The sequence below is a fragment of the Callithrix jacchus genome, chromosome 6 (genome assembly GCF_049354715.1).
Source record: "Callithrix jacchus isolate 240 chromosome 6, calJac240_pri, whole genome shotgun sequence".
Taxonomy (NCBI): domain Eukaryota; kingdom Metazoa; phylum Chordata; class Mammalia; order Primates; family Cebidae; genus Callithrix; species Callithrix jacchus.
The window spans coordinates 94523850-94548632 of NC_133507.1; the positions used below are offsets into that span (position 1 = coordinate 94523850).

Genomic DNA, 24783 nt, shown 5'->3' on the forward strand with positions numbered 1-24783 from the left:
ACACTTAAAAGCATTCAAAAAGTGTTAATTAGTATTGTGATCATTATTTGCCCACTTTCATAGTCACTGATGAGTGAACTACTTTGTCCATAGAGCTAAAACGATTGTGAAAACCTAGAAAGTAAGTGGTATTTCCCTGCAGAGGCTTGAGGGTGATGAGGTGAGCAGGTGAACATGGTGCAAGGCCTCAAAACCAAGCTCAGCAAAGGAGCCTCAGTGTTTCAGTCAGGTATCGCTGCATTACAAACCACCTCCCAATGTACTGGCTTAAAACTACAGCGGTTTATTATTCCTCATGAGTCTGTGGGTCGGGCAGGCAGTTCTAGTTTATAGAGTGTTGCCTCGGGCTCTAATGGCTGGAACACCCAAAATGGCCTCATTCACATTCCAACTGGGAGCTCAGCTGGGGTTGTTGGCCAAAGTCATCAGTTTTCCTCCATCAGGTCTTATCATATGGCTCTGGAGCTTCTTCACAGCTTGGAAGATGGTTCCAAGAAAGAACACTCTAAGACACAAAGGCAGAAGCTGAAGACTTCTTAAGGTCCAGCCTTGGAGATTACATTCTGTTGGTCAAAATAGGTCACAAGCCAGTCTAGATTCAAAGGGAGTGAATCTAGACTACTTCTTGATGGAGGAGTGGCACAGTCACATTGCAAAAGAACATATAGAATGAGAGATATTGTTGCAACCATCTTTGAAAACACAATTCACCACAGCTACAGGAAGAGTGAGGAACCAGATTTTCCTAACAAGGTTTGGATGGAGTGACCCAAACAGAAAGACCAATCTGAGTTTGGATCACAAAGTTACCTACTAAAATGAAGAAGTAAATGGAAATAAATGTTTTTAATTTAGCACAACTTGTTTATATGTGACTTAAATAAGATTATTCTTCAGATAAAAATAGTTCCTTCAGGTCTAAAATCACATTGAGGCCCGGCGCAGTGGTTCACGCCTGTAATCCCAGCAGTTTGGGATGCTGAGGTGGGTGGATTACCTGAGGTCAGGAGTTCAGGACCAGCCTGGCCAACATGGTGAAAGCCCATCTCTACTAAAAACACAAAATCAGCCAGGTGTGGTGGCACACACCCGTAGTCCCAGCTGAGACAGGGACTACTCGGGAGGCTGAGACAGGAGAATCACTTGAACCCATGAGGCAGAGGCTGTAGTGAGCCGAGATCGTGCCACTGTACTCTCTCTCCCAACAACAAGTTTGGGACTGGGCAAGACAGAGTGAAACTCTTTTTCAAAATAAATAAATAAATAAAATCAGAACCATAAATGAAAAAGAAAAAAAATTAGGTTGGAGAAAATAAGTTGCCTATCAGTAAGGTGCCTTTCTAAAAGTAAAAACTTTTCCTTAAAAGGTAGATGATAAAACCACATACTCCCTGATAGTGATAATGCTGAGCTTATAGTGAAAACTGAAGGGTACTGTGTTAAAGTGAGCAAAGCAGAAAACCATAAAAAGGAGGCTGAGTGATGAATAGGGAGTCAGACAAGAGCCCCAGGAGAGTCTTGAAATTGCTATTACTGAGAGTTTGATTTTTCCCCACCTCCTTGCACATGTAGAATTCTTTTTACAGTGTGATATACTTTATATTTGTATTTTACATTATAATTTATTGTGGTTGGGGATTAACATCCTTTATAAAATTTCTGGATATGGCTGCAGTCATACATGGATTTACAAAATAAGACTGGAGATAATCTCACCAAATGAATTACGATTTACCTTGAATGTTCCAGTTCTCCACAATTACAAAAGCTCTGGTCTTTAAGATTCTTTAGAGATGGATATGTTAAAAAAGGAAAAAGCTGAAAGATTTTGCTAGATTTTTGAATGGTGGAGAGAAGAGAAAGCAATAAGAAATGGCACCAAGATTTCGGGCCTCAGTGATAAATGAATGGTTGTGTTTCCTAGAGTGATTGAGAAGGTGAGTAGAAGGAAAGAGAATTGCATATTGCAGGGCAGAATTACAAAAACAAGTTTGGGACTGAAAGACTATATTAAGGGAAAGTAGCAGCCATCCAGCATTTTCATAACATCCTGATGTCCCTGGCTTACTTCTATTTGGGAGAGGGGCCCCACTTGCTCTCATTTTATGAGACTATAACTTTTTATTATTCATTTTACTGTTTGTCATTTATTGAGTTGTTTCTACCCAGTGTGTTTACAACTCACATAAAATACTGAAGACAATCAAATATACAGAAACAAGGCTGGGCTCAGTGAAAAATGTCATTAGTATCTAGCGGCAGCTGCATACTGTAAAACCATTGGAATTGTCTCAGATAAAAGGCAAATGAAAAACAAGGGAAATGACTATCTAGATGCCTTGATGGAAAACTGTTTTTAATAGAAGGTGGTTTTAAATAGGCTGTCAGGGAAAGAGGATAAGTTGTCCAAGTGAGAAAACTAGACAATCCATCAAGAACAGAATGCAAAGAGGAGGAAAAGGTAAAGTTCTCATGGGAACAGGATATAAAGTTGATGACAAAAGGCCTTCACAGGGGATGAAGCGCAACATGACAATGTGTGCCATGTATTATTTGCATAAACTCCAAAGAACTTGGCACAATTTACATTTCCCACATCACAAACATAAACCAGGAAGTAAGAAAAAAGAGTGTCAAGCAGCCAAAATAGGTGGAGTATTCAACTTCACTCAAGGAAGTTAAGGGGTTTCTCAGGTCCTCACTTTACAATAATTCCAATAAGCTTGGCTATCCATTTCTCCAAACTCAACCATTTTAAGTGAGATGCAGATTCACCATATACATGTTATGTATCTCAACAGTAGCTCACACTTGTTGAGCATTAACTACGCATCAGGTGCTGTTCTAAATTCTATCTAGATGGACCTATTTATCACCATAGCAACCTAAGAGGTAGGGACTAAAATTATCCCCATTTTACAGATAAGGAAGCTGAAACACAGAAAAGTTTTTAAAACTACCCACAAATCACATAGCTAGTAAGTGGTAGAGTCAGGATGTGAGCCCAGGCTAGGCAGGTTCCTACATCCTTAACAACTAGGCCAGCCCTGCCCATAACAATCACCTATCGGGCTTTTAAAACATAGTTTGCTGAGAGTTGCCTGAGAGTTTCTGATTCAGTAGGTCTGGGATGGGGCCAGAGACTTTATAGTTCTAACAAGTTCCCAGGTGTATTCATTTGCTCGGTCTGCCGTAACAAAGTACCATATACTGGGTGGTTTAAATAACAGAATTTATTTTCTCACAGTTCCGGAGGCCAAAAGTCTGAGATTGAGATATTGGCAGGGTTAATTTTTTTCCGAGGCCTCTCTTCTTGGCTTTTAAATGGCCCTTTTCTCCCTGTGCCTTCACACAGCCTTCCCTCTTGTCTGTATGTGTCTGTGTCCTATTTCCCTCTTCTATGGACACCCATCATATTGGATTAGGGCTTACCCCGATTACCTTGTTCTAATTTAATTACCTCTTTTAAGACCGTATCTCCAAACACGTCACCTTTTGAGGTAATGGGGGGCTCCAACATATGAGCTGGGGAGGTACAGGTGGGACTATGGCTTTAGTCCATAACACCAGGTGATGCTGATGTTGACATGCTGGTCCAGGGACCACAATTTGAGAACCATTGAAATCAGCAGCAGTAGGTACCATGGACTGTTTTCTCTTTCAATTATAATGTCTTTTTTTTTTTTTTTTTTTTTTTTTGAGACAGAGTTTCGCTCTTGTGACCCAGGCTGGAGTGCAATGGCGCAATGTCGGCTCACCACAATCTCCGCCTCCTGGGTTCAGGCAATTCTCCTGCCTCAGCCTCCCGAGTAGCTGGGATTACAGGCACGCGCCACCATGCCCAGCTAATTTTTTGTATCTTTAGTAGAGACGGGGTCTCACCATGTTGACCAGGATGGTCTCGATCTCTTGACCTCATGATCCACCCGCCTCGGCCTCCCAAAGTGCTGGGATTACAGGCGTGAGCCACCGCGCCCGGCCAATTATAATGTCTTTTAAACCTCATATGAGAAAAACACCATTACTCTTATTTTCTTGAGACAACTGGGGATCCAAGATGTCAAATGACTCTCTTCAAATCACACAGCGAATGTAGTGGACATGGCTGGCTATCTACTCAGCATCCATTCTTATCCTTCCTGCTCCCAAACAGAATCTGGTCTTATTTAGGCGTCCACCCCTCTCCCAGGTATACATGTCATGTGCTCCAGTGGAGGCAACACTCCCAACCCACCACCAAAATGCTGGGGTAGGCCTGATTGCCTATTGATCCCATTTCCCTTACCAATAACCGGTTTGAACACAGGCATGAGATCCAATTCTGGCCAATCAGGTGTGAAGGAAAGCTAGCTGCAGAAATTTTGAGGAACGGTTTCTACGTTTAAGAGAGAGGCACCAAAAGGTACAAGGTCTGTCTCCCTCCCTGATATTGTCATAACCGGCTGGATGCCTGAACTTGCTGCAGCTGTCTTGCTACCAACCTGAGGATGAAGCCTTCAGAGCTGAGAGAAGGAAAGAACTGCTTGGTCCGTGAGGATAATGCTGATCAACCAAACCTGGACTCTCCCTTTTCCCCAACTTCCTACTTGTTGAGCACTGCATTACTGTTTGAAACAGTCTGAGTCAGGGTTTCTCTTATTCGCAGCCAAAGGCATTCCACCTGATTCACCTGGTAAATAGGGGTGTTAAGATTTTGATTACATGCAGGCATGAGAAAAGTAATAGCTAAATTCAACATGACAGCGAGGCTGGAGCCAGACTGAATTTGCAATACAAGAACTCAAAAAGCCTTGCAGTTTACAACAGGACAATACTATATGATTCCAGTTACCTGAGATATCTAAAGTAGTCAAAATCATGAAAATAGAAAGTGGAATGTTGGTTGCCTGGGACTTAGGGGAAGGGAAATGCCAAGCTGTTGCTCCATGGTGCAGGATTTCAGTTTTGCAAGATGAACAATTTCTAGAGATTTATTACACAACAATGTGAATATAGTTAACATTACTGAACTGTAGACTTTAAAAAGGTTAGAAGGATGATTTTTGGGTGTTTTTGGTCACAATTTTTAAAAAAGCTTGGCAAACTAGAGTCATTCAGGATAGAGAAAGAATCTTATACACTTCAGAGGCCTTAAAGATGTCACCGTAGGTAGAGAACACTGGCCTTCTTGCTCCTCCCATCTTAAAGCCTTTACACTAGTTGTCCTCTTGCCTGGAATGCTCTTCCCCCAAATATGTATACAGGCCTATCTCTCAGTGCCTTCAAATCTTCAAATGTCATTTTTTTCAATGAAGCCTACCCTGACCACCGTATTTAAAACTGCAACCTCACCTCCCAGAACTAATGAGCTTCCAGATGAAATGGCCCATGGACTGTCAGCATAATGATGAATTTAAACCCACAGACTGATAAATATTATGAAATTCCTGAACGTTAGAACAAAGAATAACCCATGTAGCCTACTTAGCAGATGTCCTGTGAGCTTCTTTCTTTTCCAAGGGGAAAAGAACCACATACAAAGGACAATGGTGGTGGGGCACAGTGACTCATACCTGTAATCCCAGCATTTTGGGAAGCCTAGGCAGGTGGATCACTTGAGGCCCGGAGCTCGAGATCAGCCTGGGCAACATGGGGAAAACCCATCTCTACTAAAAAACAAAAAAAAATTAGCTAGTCTCATAACCCAGTCTCAAAAAAAAAAATAAAAAAATTTAAAAATCACAATGGTACTTCAACCCTCTTAACAGAACACCTAGAATGAAATGGGTCCGTAGGTCTAGGGGCCTACCAAAAAGTCATTTTCCTGCTCCTAAATGTATAGTTTGGGATGGACATCATATTGAAAGTTGGCAGAGGGCCGGGCGCAGTGGCTCAAGCCTGTAATCCCAGCACTTTGGGAGGCCGAGGCGGGTGGATCACGAGGTCAAGAGATCGAGACCATCTTGGTCAACATGGTGAAACCCCGTCTCTACTAATAATACAAAACATTAGCTGGGCGTGGTGGCGCGTGCCTGTAATCCCAGCTACTCGGGAGGCTGAGGCAGGAGAATCGCCTGAACCCAGGAGGCGGAGGTTGCGGTGAGCCGAGATCGCGCCATTGCACTCCAGCCTGGGTAGCAAGAGCGAAACTCCGTCTCAAAAAAGAAAAAAAAAAAAGAAAGTTGGCAGAGTCCCACACTGATTGCTGTCAAGACAGGAACACACAGGACAAGCAAGGAAAGGTCAAGGCCTGACTGATTCCATCGATAAAGCTGTAATAAGCTGCTTTTAGATTTAGACAGTTTGTTACTTACATAGACAGTGAAAACAAGAATAAGCCCCCAGCCTGGGCAACATGGTGAAACTCCATCTCTACAAAAAATATAAAAATTAGCTGGCCATAGTGGTGCACACCTGTAGTCTCAGCTATGAAGTGGGAGGATCCCTTGAGCCCAGGAGGTCGGCGATGCAGTGAGCCTTGATTGTACTGCTGCACTCCAACCTGGGCAACAGAGTGGGATCCTGTCTCAAAAAAAAATAAAAATAAAAATAAAGGGCCAGGCGAGGTGGCTCACAACTGTAATCCCAGTGCTTTGAGCCTGGGCAACATGGTGAAACCATGTCTCTACTACAAATATGAAAATTATCCTGGCATGGTGGCGGGTGCCTGTGACCCCAGCCACTCAGGAGGCTGAGGCAGGAGAATCACTTGAACTCGGGAGGTAGAGGAGGTTGCCAAGGTCATGCCAATTTACTCCAGCCTGGGAGACAAAAAGAGACTCCATCTTAAAAAAAAAATTAAATTTAAAAAAAGAGAGAGAATACAGAGAAAAGAACAAGCCAAAGGTGCCAGCTCCCTGTGATTCTTGTCCCATATACCAATAAGGACATCACTGAAACAAAAGGCACCAAATGACTACAACATGAGTAGTGGGACACTCTGTTGCTGAAGAGCCACTTCTAGACTCCAGCTAAGCAGTAAGATGAGAAGACATTATATACATTTTTGTATTCTGCATTTCCCTTGAGAGAAGGTGGTAAGAAGTCACATACCTCATCAGAACCTGGGAGGTAGTAAGAAACCATCCCGTGATAGCCTCTTACGGAGACAGGGAAGTGAATGGGAGACAGCCTTCCATCCTCTCATGTTCCAGTAGGATCACAAGGTGTTTTTCCAAGATTCAAGTTAGCTACAGTTCAAGCCCTCCCCTACATGGCTTATGTAGATCCTGCAAAACAGACAGGGTGCCATGACAGAGCTGTTCCCCTGTTCCTTGGTCTGTGGAATAAGGCTACCATACTGAATAAAGCTAAAAGAAAATATCTAAAAATCACTTTCCCAGCTCCCAACTAGGATAGTAAATCATAAACAACATGTCCCCCAAGAGGAACAGTGATCAGAGCAACCCTTAAAGACCTGATGGTTGGTAGTCTCCATCACATTCCCATTGACACCAGTATGGATCCTGCAAAAAAACAGACATATTCAGGAAATTGACAGTAGACTACTGCAAGATCAACCAATTCATAGCCTCAGTTGCATCTGTAGCACCTTTACTACAGCAGATTCTTAAGACCTCAGGCACATGACATGTGGCCATTGATCTGTCAAATGCTTCTTTTCTATCACCATCAGGAAAGAGAGCCAGAAACAAGAATATATATTTACAGTCTTACTCCAGGACTAAATAAGAATATTCTTATCAAGGCCACAGGGCAAAAGTAAGAAAGAAGTACATGGACAGCCTCATGAACAGATGGAGAGGTAAGATCGCTACCCTAGCAAAGGGGTAACAGATGGATTTGTATTCAGATTTCTGATAATCAGTCCATACATTAGGACTACATCTGATTGAAGCAATGAAAGCTTTAAAACAAAATTCCAGGATGAAGCAACTTCACAGACCCCCTTCTGTGTTTGAATCCCATGAGTATAATGGAATGCCTTTTTTAATGGAATGTGATATTGATCAGGAATATTCCGTGTTGCTCCCCAAGGAATGAGTAAATTTTCCTGCCTCCATCAACTCAGGAATGGCCATGTGACTTGTTTTGGCCAATGAACTAGGGGCAGAATGTGCAATGTGTCACATCCAGGCAACCACTTTAAGAGCTCATTTCTCTTCCTTACTCTAATCATGGACGCATGTATCAAGATGGCACATCTATCAGCCTACGTCCCTGTTTAACATTAAGAATAGGAATTAGGACTTATCTTTTTATTGCCAGCACCCGATATAATGTCTGGCACAAAGTTGATGTTTGTAAAAAAAACTTTGATCAATTAAATAGGGAATAAAATTTCATGCCACCTGCAATTAGTAAGATACAGTAAGATCACGACTGTCTTCTCACTACTGCATGAGGGAGCCTCCAGAGACCTTTCACTTGCGCTGGGATCTACGTGTACTCCTTAACACTTTGTACCAGACTAAGACGCTACAAGTCAGCTGAAACGACGGAGTGCGAAGTCTGGCACTTCTGAAACATTATTTAACCAAATCTCCGAATTATTTTCAATTTCAATTCAAAACTGATGACAGTTAAAAAAAAAAAAAATTTTTTTTTAAAGCCTAACTTGGGGATATTCATCCAATGGCCAAACACTATGCACTGTCCCCTAACATTGCAAAGATCCAGGCAATCAGTGAATTGTGAGGGTTTGTTGTTGCCGTTGCAACTGTATTTAGGTCTCACTTATCCAGGGACTGGTACCCCATGCTGCCTCGGCAAGCCAACTGCACTCCTGGGTCCCATACACGCAGAGCAACAGATTGCGACGAGGCCTCCTCCGACCCCGCCCGGGGGAGAGAGAAGGCGGGAAAGTCCAAAAGAGGAGAAACCGAGGCCCGCGCTTGGGTGCGTGTTTTAGCGACGGGTCTGCGGTTACAGCAGAGCCGAGTTGAAAGGGCTGTTAGGAGAACGGAGCAGAAGTCGCAAGGACAAAGCGGAAGAAAGCTGGCATTCGCCCTGGCCTACAGCCAGCCAACTGGCAACCCCAGACCCCGCCCCCAGAGCCAATCCCGCGAAACTACCACGAATTCCCGGGAATTCCCTCCAACTCTGGGAAAACTCCCGGAGGGGCGGGGCAAGAGTGGGAGGAGACCCCGCGCGCAGCCGCCGGCGCCCCGGGATCTCGAGATAGCCTCGGCTCTCGCGAGCTTTCCGGAGCCGCCCCTACACGCGGAGTCCGAGCGCGTGTGCTGAGACCCGAGGGTCGGGAGGGCGGAGACTGGGAGGGCGGGAGAAGCCCCTTTGGCCTGCCCTACGGAAGCCTGCGAGGGAGGGTGGTGTCCACTGCCCAGTTCCGTGTCCCGATGCCCAGCGCCACCGCCAGCCGCAAGAGTCAGGAGAAGCCGCGGGAGATCATGGACGCGGCCGAAGTGGGTTTCCTCCTTTCCCGGGCCTAGGATGACAGACACCTGGGCCCGGCCGCGCTGAGGGAGGGAGGAGAGGGAGCGGGGCCCTCAGGGTCCCTGTTGGCACGTTCTCCTCAGGCCACGGGCCTGGGGTTCGGGCGCCTAGAGCCCTCGCCCCAGCAGCTGAGCCAAACCCCTCCGGACCGCGTTTCCCGCGGGGTCATCAGGGAGTTCGGCCTGCTAGAAGCGTGTCCCGGGGTGGAGAGGACGGGAAGCACCAGCCGCCCCGGAAGTAGGAACGCGACATCACACTTGAGCCTGAGTTAGGCACGTCCTGCACGTAATGCACAATCCCCGGGAAAATTTTAATAAGCTCTGGTAATCGATATGTACTCAGCCCTCCTGTTCTAATGCTTTGGCAAGTAATGATAGTACTTAGCAAAACCATCTGCCAATATGTTTATTGACCATTTCCCATGTGACAGTTTTAAGAAACACATGTCATTTTTATTTACTTTCTCCCTCTCAGTGACCTAGGAAGGTAGGTAACAGGAGTTGCCGAGAATGCGTTCGAGGTGAAGTGATCCCAGATCACATGGATAATTCATAACACCCAGTGATCTTTCGGTGCTTCTCAGAAATCAAAGTTTGAAACCATCCTACAAGTTATGTGTGCTGTAGTAGTGTTAAACCTTAATTTCTGCCTTGCTCCTAATTTTTCTAAGAGGAATTCTGAATTTGTGGTAAGCAACATGAGAAGTAGGTCATCTCAGAATACTTAATGAGAGTCACCGAAATATTAATAGTACTGATTAGAATGGATGGCAACTTTTTGTCTTCACACAATTTAATTTGCTGCTACCCTCAGGCTTCATTGTGTGACTGTATATCTCTACTCTGGTTTGGAGGAGGTGGTTGTCTTTTTCTTTAAATTGTTCAGTAAGCAACTTAAACATGTCTGGTTTATTTTGGTGTAAACACACAATCCAGCATCCTCCAGATCTAAGGATTCCAACAGGTAGCTGTCAAGTGACAGAAACTTAATTGTTTCATACAGATCTTAAGTTACCTTGTAAAAATCCAGGGCAGTTATTTTTGTGTATTCTTAATCTGATTAACTACATAAACTATCAGTGTACCCTTACAAATAGTATAGGTCTAGATATAAGGTAAACATTGTGGCAGAGTTAAGTCATTTTATAGGTGGAATAATCTTAAGAGACTATTTTAGAGGTAAAGATTGAAATAAACGCCACTTATCTATTTAATAAGTATGTTTTGTTACCAGACTGGATCCTAGGTCTCCTGTTTCCTGTTCCTAACTCTTATCAGTAACAAGAAATTTGATATTATTATACTGTCAATGTCAGACTCCTGTAACCTGGTATCCTGAAGCTAGTTTTTAGAAACAGGAAGCTGGTGAATTTTTTGATGATGTTTTACAGGAGGAAAGTTGTAGTTAGCTTATACCCAGCATCTCCAGTTTCTAAAAACTGTGGACATCTGGTGCTCAGAAAGCTTACCCAAAACTTTAGTTCTCTTTGAACATTTCTTCCTGTAATAGGAAGTTAATAAAACTGTGGTACTTCATCCTCCTCCCTTCACAGAGGGAATTTATGTCCCTGCTTTGAAGTAGTTTCATCTTTTTGAAGAAGGTAGTTAAGATGTGTTGTACATACGTGTAAATTTTATCTGAGAGTCCTATTAAGTATGGTAAATCCATCTAGCAGTGGTGATCTCCAAAACAAACCAGAAACTGAGTACTTTTCTGTTTTCTACTGAGTACATATGTAAATGAATGACAGATTTCCGCATTATAAAACTTCTGACTTTCTGAATTAATAAAATGATCCTGAAAGTTAAATTCATTTTTGTATTCTATTATTTGTATTTATGTGTTTACTGTGCTCTTAGTATTTACATAAAAAGTCACAATGCAAAAATTTTTTTTGTAGGATTATGCTAAAGAGAGATATGGAATATCTTCAATGATACAATCACAAGAAAAACCAGGTTAGTAGCTGTGTGACGATAAATAAACCTTTGTTGCTTTCTAATTCCAGGAAAGCTCTTCATGAAGTTTTAAGTAAGGTTAGCATAACTCTGAAGGCATAATTCTGAAATGCTTGAATGACATAAATAATCCAAGTAGATGTTATAAACCTATGTAAACATTGTCAGTTTAGGGTTCCAACTCTAGAAAAGAAAAAAAAAGTTAGAAGTATTTTAGGTTAAATGGTATGTTTTAAGCGGTAGATTATGTTTTTTAAATATTCCTAAATGATTAGGTAAGATTTAATTGCTGTCTAGGAGATAGAGAGTGGTTAATAATAATTGCCTTCATCACATGTAGCCTTTTTGCATGCTTTAATAAAGCTATCTCTTTTACTTCCCCCAACCCCCACAACTTTACTTCTTTGTTTTTAGCTATTATTTATTGCTATTCTACTTGACTCTTCCCAATCATTTATATTCTCACTTATTCTCTACAGTATCCTTAAAAACTGAGGAACAAAATTGAAAGATAAGAAACTTGACTTACACAGAATCTGCCAGACTGGGGTTTAGAACGGAAGGCCATCTGCTCCTAGAGTCTATGGGTCTTTCTATCTTCTCTGCTCTTTTGGCAGTACTATGATTTGAGTTTTAAAGCCTCCACCCCTGCTCCTTAGCCTGAGTGTCTGAGAATGAAAGTATTATTCTTAGACCCCAGTCTGTCTTTTCTCATAACCACTCTTTTTTGTTTGTGTGTTTTGGTATCTTTATATTTCTTTCTTTTCTTTTTTTTTTTTAAAGAGATGGAGGCTCACTCTGTCTCCCAGGCTGGAGTGCAGTGGTGCCATCTCGGCTCACTGCAACCTCTGCCTGCTGGGTTCAAGCAATTCTCCTGCCTCAGCCTCCTGAGCAGCTGGGACTACAGGCGCACACTGCCACACTTGGCTGATTTTTTGTGTTTTAGTAGAGATGGGGTTTTGCCGTGTTTCCCAGGCTGGTCTCTAACTCCTGAGCTCAGGCAATCCACCAACTTTGGTCTCCCAAAGTGCCAGGATTACAGGTGTGAGCCACCACTTCCAGCTTTATATTACTTTAAAATTGACCTGACTCATGTTGTTTCTCTGAGACCTGTAGATTTTTTATTTGTAAATGTTTGCTTTTCTTTTACTTCTATTTTATATATGTAATTTCAACAGATTTATCTTACTCAACTATTTGACAGTCTTTTTCCTGTTTGTAGACACTTCAAATTATGTCTCTCACTCTTTGCTGCAGTAATTGCAGACCTTTACATTCTCACCCATTGGAAGCACTGCTTCCAGTTTAGAGGGCTACCTATGAATACTATGCTTGGGAAATAAAACACGTCTAGGTTAATTTTATTGTTATGTTTGATTAACCACATGATTACAAAATCACTTTTCCCAACCTTGTTGGAAAAGTATACAATAAAAGACCAAAATTGAGAGGCTGAGGTGGGAGGATCAATTGAGCCCAGGAGTTCGAAACTAGTCTGGGAAACATAGCGAGACCCCGTCTCTACAGAAAATAAAAAAATTAGCTAGGCATGGTACCACACACCTTTTGTCCCAGCTACTCAGGCGGCTGATGTGGGAGGATCACTTGAGCCTGAGAGGTCAAGGCTGCAGTGAGCCACGATCACACCACTGGACTTCAGCCTGGGCAGCAGAGTAAGACCCTGTCTGCTACCAAGGCTGAAGAAAAGACCAGAAAAAAAAGACCAAAATTGTTTGCTAAAAATAAATTATTTCCAAAACATAAAGATAAAATAAAATGATTGAGTATAGGTTGAGTATCCCTTATCCAAAATGCTTGAGATCACAAAAGTGTTTTGAACTTTATTTATTAATTTTTGGGGGGAGATTTTGGAATATTTGCATTTTGTTTACCACTTGAGCATCCCTAATCTGAAAATCCAAAATCCTCCAATGAACATTTCCTTTGAACATCATATCAGCACTCAAAACGTTTTGGATTTGGGAGCATTTCGGGTTAGGAATGCTCAACCTGCATAAAATAGACTATGAATAGTAGAGTGTAGGGGATGATATTTCCCTGCCAGGGCAAGCAGGAGAAGACACTTGAGACTTTGTTTTCAGGTTAGGTGTCTTTCTCAACTGTGCTTCCTTGAGTTGTAACTGGAGTTTCAGTCTTTAACATAGGCCCAAAGCAGCAATTGACATAATTGCTGTTCCTCTTTGGCTGGCAAATCCACAAACTATTGTCTTCTTCACTTACAATTTTCCCCATTCAGAAAGAAAGATAACCTATGTATGTAATATGGTTATAGTAATTTAACAATAAAATTCTACCTTTGGTTTTACTTCTGCAAAAATCCCAATACTTTGCTCAAGGTGGTTTCCTTTCTCATCTGCTTCCATTTCTCCACATTAATCCTTCTAATGCCTGTGACTCTTAAAAGTGCAGTTTTCAAACTGAAATCCTACTACCACTGCTCATTGCCTCTTAGCCAATCATACTGGTGAGAGAATGGCATGGGCTTCAAGTATGTTCGGGTGTATTAAAGGTTGAGAACCCTATGCTAATTAATCGTGATGCCAGAAGAAAGAAGAGCCATTACCCTTTTTCTTTTCCAAAGTACTACTAAAATTATCCTAATTATCACGTCTGTTATTTTTATGTTTTTCTGTTTTGTTTGGTTTTGAGTTTTGATTGCTTGGTTAGCCATTGCTTTTCAGTCTTGGCATTTTTGAAATATGCGTTTTAAAATCTTCTTCTGATTTGTCTGTCTTTCCTGTTTCACACTTTCTTTTGCCTGAGTTTACACAGCAGACTTGGAAGTTGGCTTAACTCATAAAGTCCGTTGGTAGTGTTTTACAGAAATCCTCTTATGATGCCAGTGGCTTTAAAATTCCTCTTTCATTCTCTTTCCTTTTGGCTATGAGAACCATGGTATTTATTCTCCTATAAATCAGATTCTCTCTGTAGCTGCATCTTTTCTTCAATAGGTAAACTATAAATACATTCAGACAAATTAGGTAAGACATATAGTATTTATAATTTGACTTTATTATATGTCTCAAGGTATTCTTATATTGAAATGTCATGTCTATTACTATATTTAATTTAATACTTAAATTTTTTTCTCTAATCTAATGATTGAATTTAGAAGAGTAGCAAAAACGATTGTTGAATGTTGCATCATATATGCATCTTTACATAGTGGTTGTTTTGTAGCTGTTTTTCTGTTTAGGGAACTCTAGATGAATGTAATATTTTGTTTAGTATTAGGAGCATAATAGTTGGGGCTCGCTTACAGTCAAAAGGCTTCATAGGAAAATGTATGAGATGACATCAAGCATGATGGGATCTTGGGGCTCAAGAAGCATCTACAGGCCTTTCTCTCTCCACCTTTAGGCTCTGTGTCCTTTAAGATATTGGATGCCTTCTCGAATCCTGCAAAAATGTAGCAGGAAAGATGAAAGCTGCAGCCCTGGGCCTGTACCACCATCTCAGCGCAGCAATCCCAGGAAAGAGAGCTTCATTCCCAGCATCTGTGTATTTAGTCCCAGAGAGATTTTGATTAGCTCAGTTAGAGTCACTGTGTCCTGAGAAATAAGATATTGTGACTCTCCAGACTTGGCAGAGACTAGTTGACTTATCTACCACAGCAGGCAAGCAAAAGTTCCATTTCCTAGGCAGGATAGGCTGTGTTTGGCCTTATAAGTCATTGAAGTATTCAGATTTGCATTTTGAAACTGACTTCAAAGGAGATTGAATTAGAAGGGGACACAGGGATTGCAGTTAGGAACTATTGCTGTAGTTTAGGTAGGAGATAATTGCTTGGTTTGGTGTGGCGGTAGTAAAGATGGTAGAGAATTGAACAGATTTTAGAAATATGTTTAGAAAGCACAATTCACAAAACTTGAGGCAAATTGCATATGGAACGTGATGGAGAGGACAGTGTTGTCAAAGATCGAGAATTATTCAAGATGGTTCCAAGTACTTATGCTGGCTATCAGAAATAATTGTGATTTTTTTTGTAAATTCTGAATTTAAAAATTCTTTTACTATATAAAAATTGTTTACTGTTATTGCAGAGCAAGTTTTGGTTCGAATTAGAGACTTGACAGTACAAAAAGCTGATGAAGTTGTTTGGGTGCGTGCAAGAGTTCATACAAGCAGAGCTAAAGGTAGGATTGATTTAATTATTGAAGCTCTTGTGGTAGAGTCTCTGAATTTTTTGTCTTACATATTCCTCGCAGACCAAAGTAAATCTTTAAAAGCAGAACAAAAACATGTAACTGTTTTCATTTTTAAAAGTCACTGTAAAGTATTAACCCATGGTTAATCAATTTTAGGTTCCTTACAAATAATTTGACCCTAAAGACTCTGATGAAATCTAAGACTTCAAGCTGCTTTTCTAGCATTGCGCTAAAGTTTAATTATTTTAAGCTGAAAAAGGAGTAGCTAAAGAAAAAAAAAATGAAAAAACCAAGAGTAAAGTTTTAATTATTTAAGTGAAGAGTGTTTTTGAGAAACTTACCATTTGTTAATATTTTTATATTTGTAATTATCTAGATGAGGAGAGAAGTGGACAAAAAATAAGACTGGGCAATTCAGTAACCACTGACAACATGCAGCTATTTACTTTTAAATTCAGTAACTCCATCACACTAGCTGTATTTCGAGAGCTTAATGACCACATGTGGCTAGCAGCTCCTATTTTGGACACATAGCACAAATATAGAATATACTCACTGTAGGAAGTTCTTTTGGACAATGCTAAAAATTTAGCCTTAATAATAGAGAAGAAACATTAGGATCATTTAGACAGACCTCCATTTCTTATAGAAAATTGACCTATTATAGTGTTCAGAATTGTCTAAAAATATCAATTGACACATTAGTTTATAACTTTTTTACATTTGCTCATCCCTGCAAGTTTGTGAAGTAGGCAGAAGAAGCATTCTTTTTTTTTTTTTTTTCCAGACAGAGTTTTGCTTTTGTTGTCCAGGCTGGAGTACAGTGGCACAATTTCAGCTCACTACAACCTCCGCCTCCCAGGTTCAAGCAATTCTCCTGTCTCAGCCTCCTGAGTAGCTAGGATTACAGATACCTGCCACTCCATCTAATTTTGGGTACTTTTTTTTAGTAGAGAGAGGTTTTACTGTGTTGACCAGGCTGGTCTCATACTCCTGACCTCAAGTGATCCGCCCACCTCAGCCTCCCAAAGTACTGGGATTACAGGTGTAAGCCACGGCGCCCAGCTGAGAACAAGCATTCCTATTTCCCTTTGTAAATGAGGAAACAGGTCAGAATGAAGCTACTTACCCGAAGTCTCATAATAATTGGTGGATACAAACAGAAGCTAGAAGCTTTGAAAGATAACTCTGTCTCTTTAGCAGAGTTCTTTGCTTCTATAGTATTTAATATGCCCATGATACAGCATTTCTTAATTGTGTTTTATAATATTTTTTATTGTAGAATTAATACATGCCCATTATTTTTAAAGTTCCAGCACTTTAAACATATATTTCACTCTCAGGGCCACCATTGTTAAGAGTTGGTCTATTTTTTCAGTATGCTCCCCCTAAATAGATGAATACTGATGGACTTTGAGAAGAGTACTGGTGGAATTTTAAATTTTTGAATAATATGATTTGCCTTCTTGAAATGTTGGGCCATTTATTCTGCCAATAGTCAGTCACATTGTATTATAATCCTTCATTTACTCATCTTTCTCCCGTTATACTGGGAGCCTTTGTTCCATCCAAATTGGGTACTTTGTTTCCTAAACATAGTAATTTAGCAAATTAAAAGATAGAATGCATGCTACAAGTAAGCCTGAACCAAGAATATTTCCCTTGTTATTTTACTTTTATTTTATTACTACCATATCTCTTCTCATCATTTAAAACACATGAGTGACATTCCCAGTGGTTATGAATAAGGCCTTTGAGTAAGACAGATCTGTGTTTGAATCCTGGATTTCTGCTTACAATCTATTACTCTAGGCAAATTGCATAACCTTTCCAATCCTCGGTGTCTTCTCTTAAAATAAGTGTATATTGCCGGGCGCTGTTGCTCAAGCCTGTAATCCCAGCACTTTGGGAGGCCGAGGCGGGTGGATCACGAGGTCAAGAGATCAAGACCATCCTGATCAACATGGTGAAATCCCATCTCTACTAAAAATGCAAAAAATTAGCTGGGCATCATGGCGCATGCCTGTAATCCCAGCTACTCAGGAGGCTGAGGCAGGAGAATTGCCTGAACCCAGGAGGCAGAGGTTGCGGTGAGCCGAGATCACGCTATTGTACTCCAGCCTGGGTAACAAGAGGGAAACTCCATCTCAAATAATAATAATAATAATAATAAGTGTATATTAATACCTAGCTTATAAGATGTTATATAGTAATATTTATAAAGTATTTAGCTCTATGCTTGATTCAGTGTAAGCCTTTGATAATTGAGTCATGTTAATGAACATGACAGTTACTTGCCTTCCATTGTAGTGTTTTATGTGTCTTATTTTTCTGTTGTCAGCTCTGAAGATAATACTGCTTATTTTCTTACTTTGTTTGGTACACAACACATAATAACCCTACTGAATAACAGATGAATAAAATAGGTGTTTTATACATGTATAACAGAGCATTGTCTTCTGGGTCTTAATACTTGTTGTCCAGTAACTCACTCTAATTGGCAGCACGTAAGTATGAAGCGTCACATAAGTGAAAAAGTATGCAGGTTAAGTATCCCTTATCCAGAATGCTTGGGACTAGAAGTGTTTTGGATTTGGGATTATTATTATTGTTTTGGATTTTGGAATATTTGCATTACTGGCTGAGCATCCCAATTCTGAAATCCAAAATGCTCCAATGAGCATTTCTTTTTTTTATTTGAGGGTCATGTTGGCACTCAAAAAGTTGGGAATTTCGAAACATTGCAGATTTTTGGATTTGAGAATGTTCTTCCTATACCATCTGCTAGTGGTTTTTTTCCATTTGTGACAAATTTTTATAGTTTCTTAATTGATAGTGCCTCTTGCATCAAAACCTGAAACAAATTGCAAGGTGTAAGGACTTTATTGACGATACTTGTTAATGGTGGGTAGATAGGGAGAGTTTATGAGTGTCAGTGTTACGAACAGACTGAAAGGTTTAAAACCTTCTTAAGAGCTTTTAATTTAGGAATCTTATAGCACCTTTTATTTGTATATTAACTATCTGTTGTTCTGTCTCAAAAAAATAAATATGGGTAGTGGAAATTTTGGAGGGATTAAATGGAAATAACCTTTTTCCTTTTAATTGAAAACTAATGCACAGGCAATATTTTAAAACTCAAACAGCACACAAACTAAAGAATAAAGCAGAAAATGTAATTCACTTGTTGTTCCACTCCCAAGGAAATAAAAAGACACTGTAGAAGTTTAAAGTGATAGAATTGCTTTAAACAAAAATTGACACTTACTTTTACAAAAATGAGTTCATACTCTATGCCAGTGTTTTATGTAGTGCTACATGATAATTTACAATATTTTTTATTTCAAAATAGAAAAATTTGTTCTGGATTATAGAAATAATCATATTTCATGAAATGCTCAAGCATTATAGAATTAAATCATAGATAAAATGGAAAACTAACTGTAATCCTTCTTTACAAATTTGTGGGGTTTTTGGTTCGTTTGAAACAGAATCTCACTGTGTCACTGAGGCTGGAGTGCAGTCAGGCAATCTTAGCTTATTGCAACCTCCGCCTCCTGGGTTGAAGTGCTTTTCGTGCCTCGGCCTCCCAAGTAACTGGGATTACAGGCACCTGCGACCACATCCAGTTAATTTTTGTATTTTTAGTAGAGATGGAGACTTTTTTGAGTCAGAATCTTGCTCTGTCACCCAGGCTCGAGTACAGCCTCAGATTTGTTTTTACGGGAAAGTTGGGGGATACGTGTGAGTATATATGTGTGTTTGAACTAAAATTTTTATAATACTCTGTATTATTTTATAACCTACACTTTTTCTTTTGGAAATCTTTTCATGTCTGTGCGTATAGTCCTGCTGCATCATTTTTTAAAAATGGTTTCATAGTATTTCATAGTATGACTGTATTTATTTATTCATATATATATTTTCCATTTGTGTAAAGTTCAGGTGTATCCATTGTTGCTTTAATTTGTGTTTCACTCATTGGTTAGATTAAACTTCTTTTTCTGGTATGTTAAATATTTTGAACTTCTTTTGTGTATTGTTTGTTCTTGCTCTGTTTGTATTTTTATTGTACAAAACAAATATTTTTCTCCAAGTCTGTTTGCATTTCAGTTTTTTTAGGGGAAGAGAGGCATTACAAATAATGATTATTATGTCCTTTTCTTTCAAATGTTTGTATCTCATTTCTTCTTGTTTGTTTTTGCACTGCTAGTAGATTCTCTAGTACTTCAGGGAGTCACACAATGAAGAATTTTTGAAAGAGCAGAAATTCAAGTATAAATGAGTTATTTTGACTTAAGGGTACTACATAAAATGTCATTATAAAATAAATGGCAAAGTTTAAAAAGTAGATTAGAAGTAGTTCTTTTTCTCATCCAAGTTTTCTGTTTGTCAGGAGGATGTGTTGAATTTTATCAGACCTTTTCCTAGCATTTCTTCCCTTCGAAATATTATTGTGTTATGTAATATGTATGTAGAGCGGTTCATTACACTATTCACTCTGCTTTTGTGTTAGTTGGAAATTTTCTGTATAATAAAAAAAAATTTAATGTAGATATACTCATTATTTGTGGATTGCATATTTGCAAATTCACCTACTGGCTAAAATGTATTTATAACCCCAACATGAACGCTTACGGCCCTTTTGTGGTCATTCTCCGTCAAGCCAGACCTATACATTTGCAGAGTGGCAGAATATTTACATCATCCAGTACAGACATTCCCAATTAAAGTCAAACGCAGTAATGTTCTACCTTCTTGTTTCAGCTCTTACACTGTAAACAAGTGTCCTTTTCACATTCTATTTAATGCCACATTTCTGCCTTTTAAAAAGAGACTAAAACATTTTTTGTGGTTATGTAAGTTTATATATTTCTGGGGTACATGAGATATTTTGAAACAGGCATGCAGTGTGTAATAATCACATCATGAAAAATTGGGTATTCATCCCCTCAAGCATTTATTCTTTGTGTTATATACAATCCAGTTATATTCTTTTAGTCATTTTTATTTTTTAAGTTTCATTTATTTTTCGAGACAAGGTCTGGCTCTGTGACCCAGGCTGGAGTGCAGCTGTGCTATCTCAACTCACTGCAGCTCTGCCTCCTGGGCTCAAGCCATCCTCCCACAGCCTCCTGAGTAGCTGGTACTACAGGCATATCACCACACCCAGCTAATTTTTTTTTTTTTTTTTTTTTTTTGTAAAGACAGGGTTTGGCCATGTTGCCCAGGCAGGTCTCAAACTCATGAGCTCAAGTGATGCGGCCGCCTCAGCCTCCCAAAGTGTTAGGATTACAGGCGTGAGCCACGACACCCAGCCATTATTTTAATTATTTTTAAATGTACAATTATTATTAGCTCTAGTCCCCCTGTTCTGCTATTTTTGGTACCTATTAAGATCTCCAGGACCCCCGACCTTCAATCCCTGTTATACTTCCCAGCCTCTGGTAACTATCTTTCTGTTCTCTATCTCCATGAGTTCAATTGTTTTGATTTTTAGATCCCACAAATAAGTGAAGAAATGCAGTTTTTGTCTTTCTGTGCCTGGCTTATTTCACTTAATATGACCTCCAGTTCCATCCACGTTGCTGCAGATGACAGGATCTCATTCTTTTTTATGGCTGAACAGTACTCCATTGTGTACATTTTCTTTATCCATTCATCTGTTGATGGATAATTAGGTTGCTTCCAAATCTTGGCTGTTGTGAACAGGCTGCAGTAAACATGAGAGTGCAAGATACCTCTCAGTATATCAATTTGATATACTGGTTTCCTTTCTTTTGGTATATACCCATCAATGGGATTGCTGGATTATATGGTAGCTCTTTTTAGTTTTCTGAGGAACCTCCAAACTGTTCTACACAGTGATTGCACTAATTTACATTCCCACCAACAGTGTACAAGGGTTCTCTTTCCTCCACATCCTCACCAGCATTTATTTGTTTGACTTTTTGACATAAGCCTTACTGGAGTGAGATGATGTCTCATTGCAGTTTTGATCTGCGTTCCTCTGAAGATCAGTGATGATGAGCACTTTTTCTTATGCCTGTTTGCCATTTGTTTGTCTTCTTTTGAGAAATGTCTATTTAAATCTTTTGCCCATTTAAAAATTGTATTACTAGATTTTTTTTCCTGTAGAGTTGTTTGAACTCCTTGTATATTCCCGTTAGAAATACCTTGTCAGATGGATAGTTTGTAAATACTTTCTCCCATTATGTGGGTTGTCTCTTCACTTTGTTGTTTGTGCAGAAGCTTTTTAACTTGATGTGATCTCATTTGTCCATTTTTATTTTGATTGCCTGTGCTTGTGGAGCATTACTCAAGAAATTTTTGCCCACATCAGCATCGTAGAGAGTTTCCCCAATGTTTTCTTGTAGTAGTGTCATAGTTTGAAGCCTTAGATTTAAGTCTTCAATTTATTGTGATTTGATTTTTATATATGGTGAGAGATAAGAGATGGGATCAAGTTTCAGTCTTTTGTATATGGATATCCAGTTTTCCCAACACCATTTATTGAAGAGACTGTCTTTTCCCCAATGTGTATTCTTGGCACCTTTGTCAAAAACGGGTTTACTGTAGATGTATGGATCTGTTTCTGGATTCTCTATTCTATTCCATTGGTCTATGTGTCTATTTTTATTCCAGTACCATGTTGTTTTGGTTACTATAGCTCTGTAGTGTAATTTGAAGTTAAGTAGTGTGATTGCTCCAGTTTTGTTCTTTTTGCTATTCTCGGTCTTCTGTGATTCCATATAAATTTTAGGATTTTTTTTTCTATTTCTGTGGAGAATGTCATTGACATTTTGATAGGGATTGCATTAAATATGTAGATTACTTTGAGCAGTATGGACATTTTAACAATATTACTTTTTCCAATCCATGAACACGGAATATCTTTCCATTTTTTGTGTGTCTTCTTCTGTTTCTTTCAATAATGTTCTATAGTTTTCAGAGATCTTTCACTTCTTTGGTTAATTCCTAGGTATTTAATTTTATTTGTGTGATTATTGTAAATGGGATTACTTTTTCGATTTCTTTTTCACTCTGTTCACTGTTGGCATGTAGAAATGCTACTGATATTTATATGTTGATTTTGTATCTTGCAACTTTACTGGTTACTGAATTTATCAGTTTTGATAGATTTTGCTGGAGTTTTTCCAAATATGAGATCATATCATCCACAGAAAAGGATAATTTGACTTCTTCCTTTCCAATTTGGATGCCCTTTATTTCTTTCTCTTATCTGATTGCTCTAGCTAAAATTTCTAGGCCTATGTTGAATAACGGTGAAAGTGGGCATACTTGTCATGTTCCAGATCTGAGAGGAAAGGATTTCAGTTTTTCCCCATTCAGTACAATACTAGGTGTGTCTGTCATATATGGCTTTTATTATGTTAAGGTATGTTCCTTCTATATCCCGTTTTTGGGAGTTTGAACTTTATCAATTGCTTTTTCAGCATCAATTGGAAATGATCATATAGTTTTTGTCTTTCATTCTGTTGATATGATGTATTAGATTGATTGACTTGTATATATTGAACGTCCTTGCATTCCTAAGATGATCCCACTTGGTCATAATAAATTATATTTTTAATGTATTGTTGAATTTGGTTCGCTAGTATTTTGTTGAGGATTTTTGCATCAGTATTCATCAGAGATACGGGTCTGTAGTTTTCTTTTTCAATGTGTCTTTGGTTTGGTGCCAGGGTAATTACTGGCCTCTTAGAATGAGTTTGGAAGTATTTTTTTTTCCTCTGTTTTTTGGGACAGTTTGAGTAGAGTTGGTGTGAGTCCTTTGAATATTTAGTAGAATTCAACAGTAAAGCCATCAGGTCCTGGGCTTTTCTTTATTGGGAGACATTTTATTACAGCTTTAATCTTGTTACTTGTTACTGGTCAGCTCAGGTTTTGGATTTCTTTATGGTTCAATCTTGATAGGTTGTATGTGTCCAGAAATGTGTCCATTTCTTCTAGATTTTCCAACTTACTGGCATATAGTTGCTCATAGTAGCCACTAATCTTTTGAATTTCTGTGATACCGGTTGTAATGTCTCCTTTTTCATCTCTGATTTTATTTATTCAGGTCTTTTTTCCTTAGTCTGGCTAAAAGCTTGTCAATTTCATTTCTCTTTTTTAAAAACCAACTTTTTGTTTCATTGATCTTTTATGTTCTTTCCTTCATTTCAAAGTCATTTATTTCTGCCCTGATCTTTGTTATGCTACTAATTTTGGGTTTGGTTTATACTTGCTTTCCTAGTTCTTTAAAATACATCATTAGGTTTTTGATGTTTTGCTTTCTTTTTTTAGGTAGATACTTACCGCTATAAATTTTCCTCTTAGTACTGCTTTCACTATATCACATATGCTTTGGCATGTTGTTTCTATTATTCTGTTTCAAGAAACTTTTTTATTCCTTTAATTTTTTCATTGACCCCACTGATCATCTCAGAGCATATTCTTTAATTTCCATGTATTTATATAGTTTCTAGAATTTCTCATTATTGATTTGTAGTGTTATTCTGTTGTGGTCCAAGAAGACGCTTAATGAGCTCTTTTTTTTTTTTTTTTTTTTTTTTTAGGTATGGTCTCACTGTGTTGCCCAGGCTAGAGTACCGTGGTTATTCACAGGTACAATTGTAGTGCACTGCAGCCTCCAACTCTTGGCCTCATATAGTCCTCATGCCTCAGCCCCCCCAAGTAGCTGGAACTATAGTCATGCACCACTGAACCCAGCTTGCATTTTTGCCTTTTAGAATGGTCCCCAAGTATGGTTCTGAGTGTCCGTAAGCACAAGAAGACTGTGCTGTCTGTCCCTTAAGGAGAAACTACTTGTGTTTAGATATGCTTTGTTTAGGCATGAGTTACAGTGTCCTTGGCCATGAGTTAAGTGTTAAGGACTCAACAATATATATTAAGGTATCTTTAAACAGAAACGCACACAAAAGAAGGTTATCTACTAATCAGTTGGCAAAAATATTGTGACCATAAGCATGAAGGAACCTAACCCTAAATTTCCCTCAGGAGCAATGATTCAGTATGCTTTATTTCAGTATTGTGGCAACTTTGTAGAACGTAACTGCTATAAATAACAATCAATTTTTTGTAATTGTAGTGATTTACAATAATGTATTTTATAACATTGAAGCATTTTTAGATTCTTTGAATAAATTCAATTTGGCAAGGGTTTTTTTTTTTAGTATAGTGCTAGTTTAACTTATTTATTTTTGCGGAGTTTTGCATCTATAATCTGGTTTTCATCCTTT

General features: G+C 39.1%; 1 protein-coding gene across 2 annotated transcripts in view; it reads left to right on the forward strand.

The window, feature by feature from the left end:
* The first annotated feature begins 9137 nt into the window (after positions 1–9137).
* Positions 9138–24783, forward strand: part of DARS1 (aspartyl-tRNA synthetase 1) — a 78972-nt gene continuing 63326 nt past the window's right edge. Inside the window, exons 1-3 of one of the 2 annotated variants that reach the window (XM_035305020.3) lie at positions 9138–9665; positions 11294–11351; positions 15416–15508. In XM_035305020.3, the coding sequence (XP_035160911.1) occupies positions 11327–11351; positions 15416–15508 (118 nt within the window). In that variant the 5' untranslated portion in view covers positions 9138–9665; positions 11294–11326. The remainder of the gene's footprint in view (positions 9666–11293; positions 11352–15415; positions 15509–24783) is intronic. The other variant, XM_002749475.6, reaches the window with a different exon arrangement.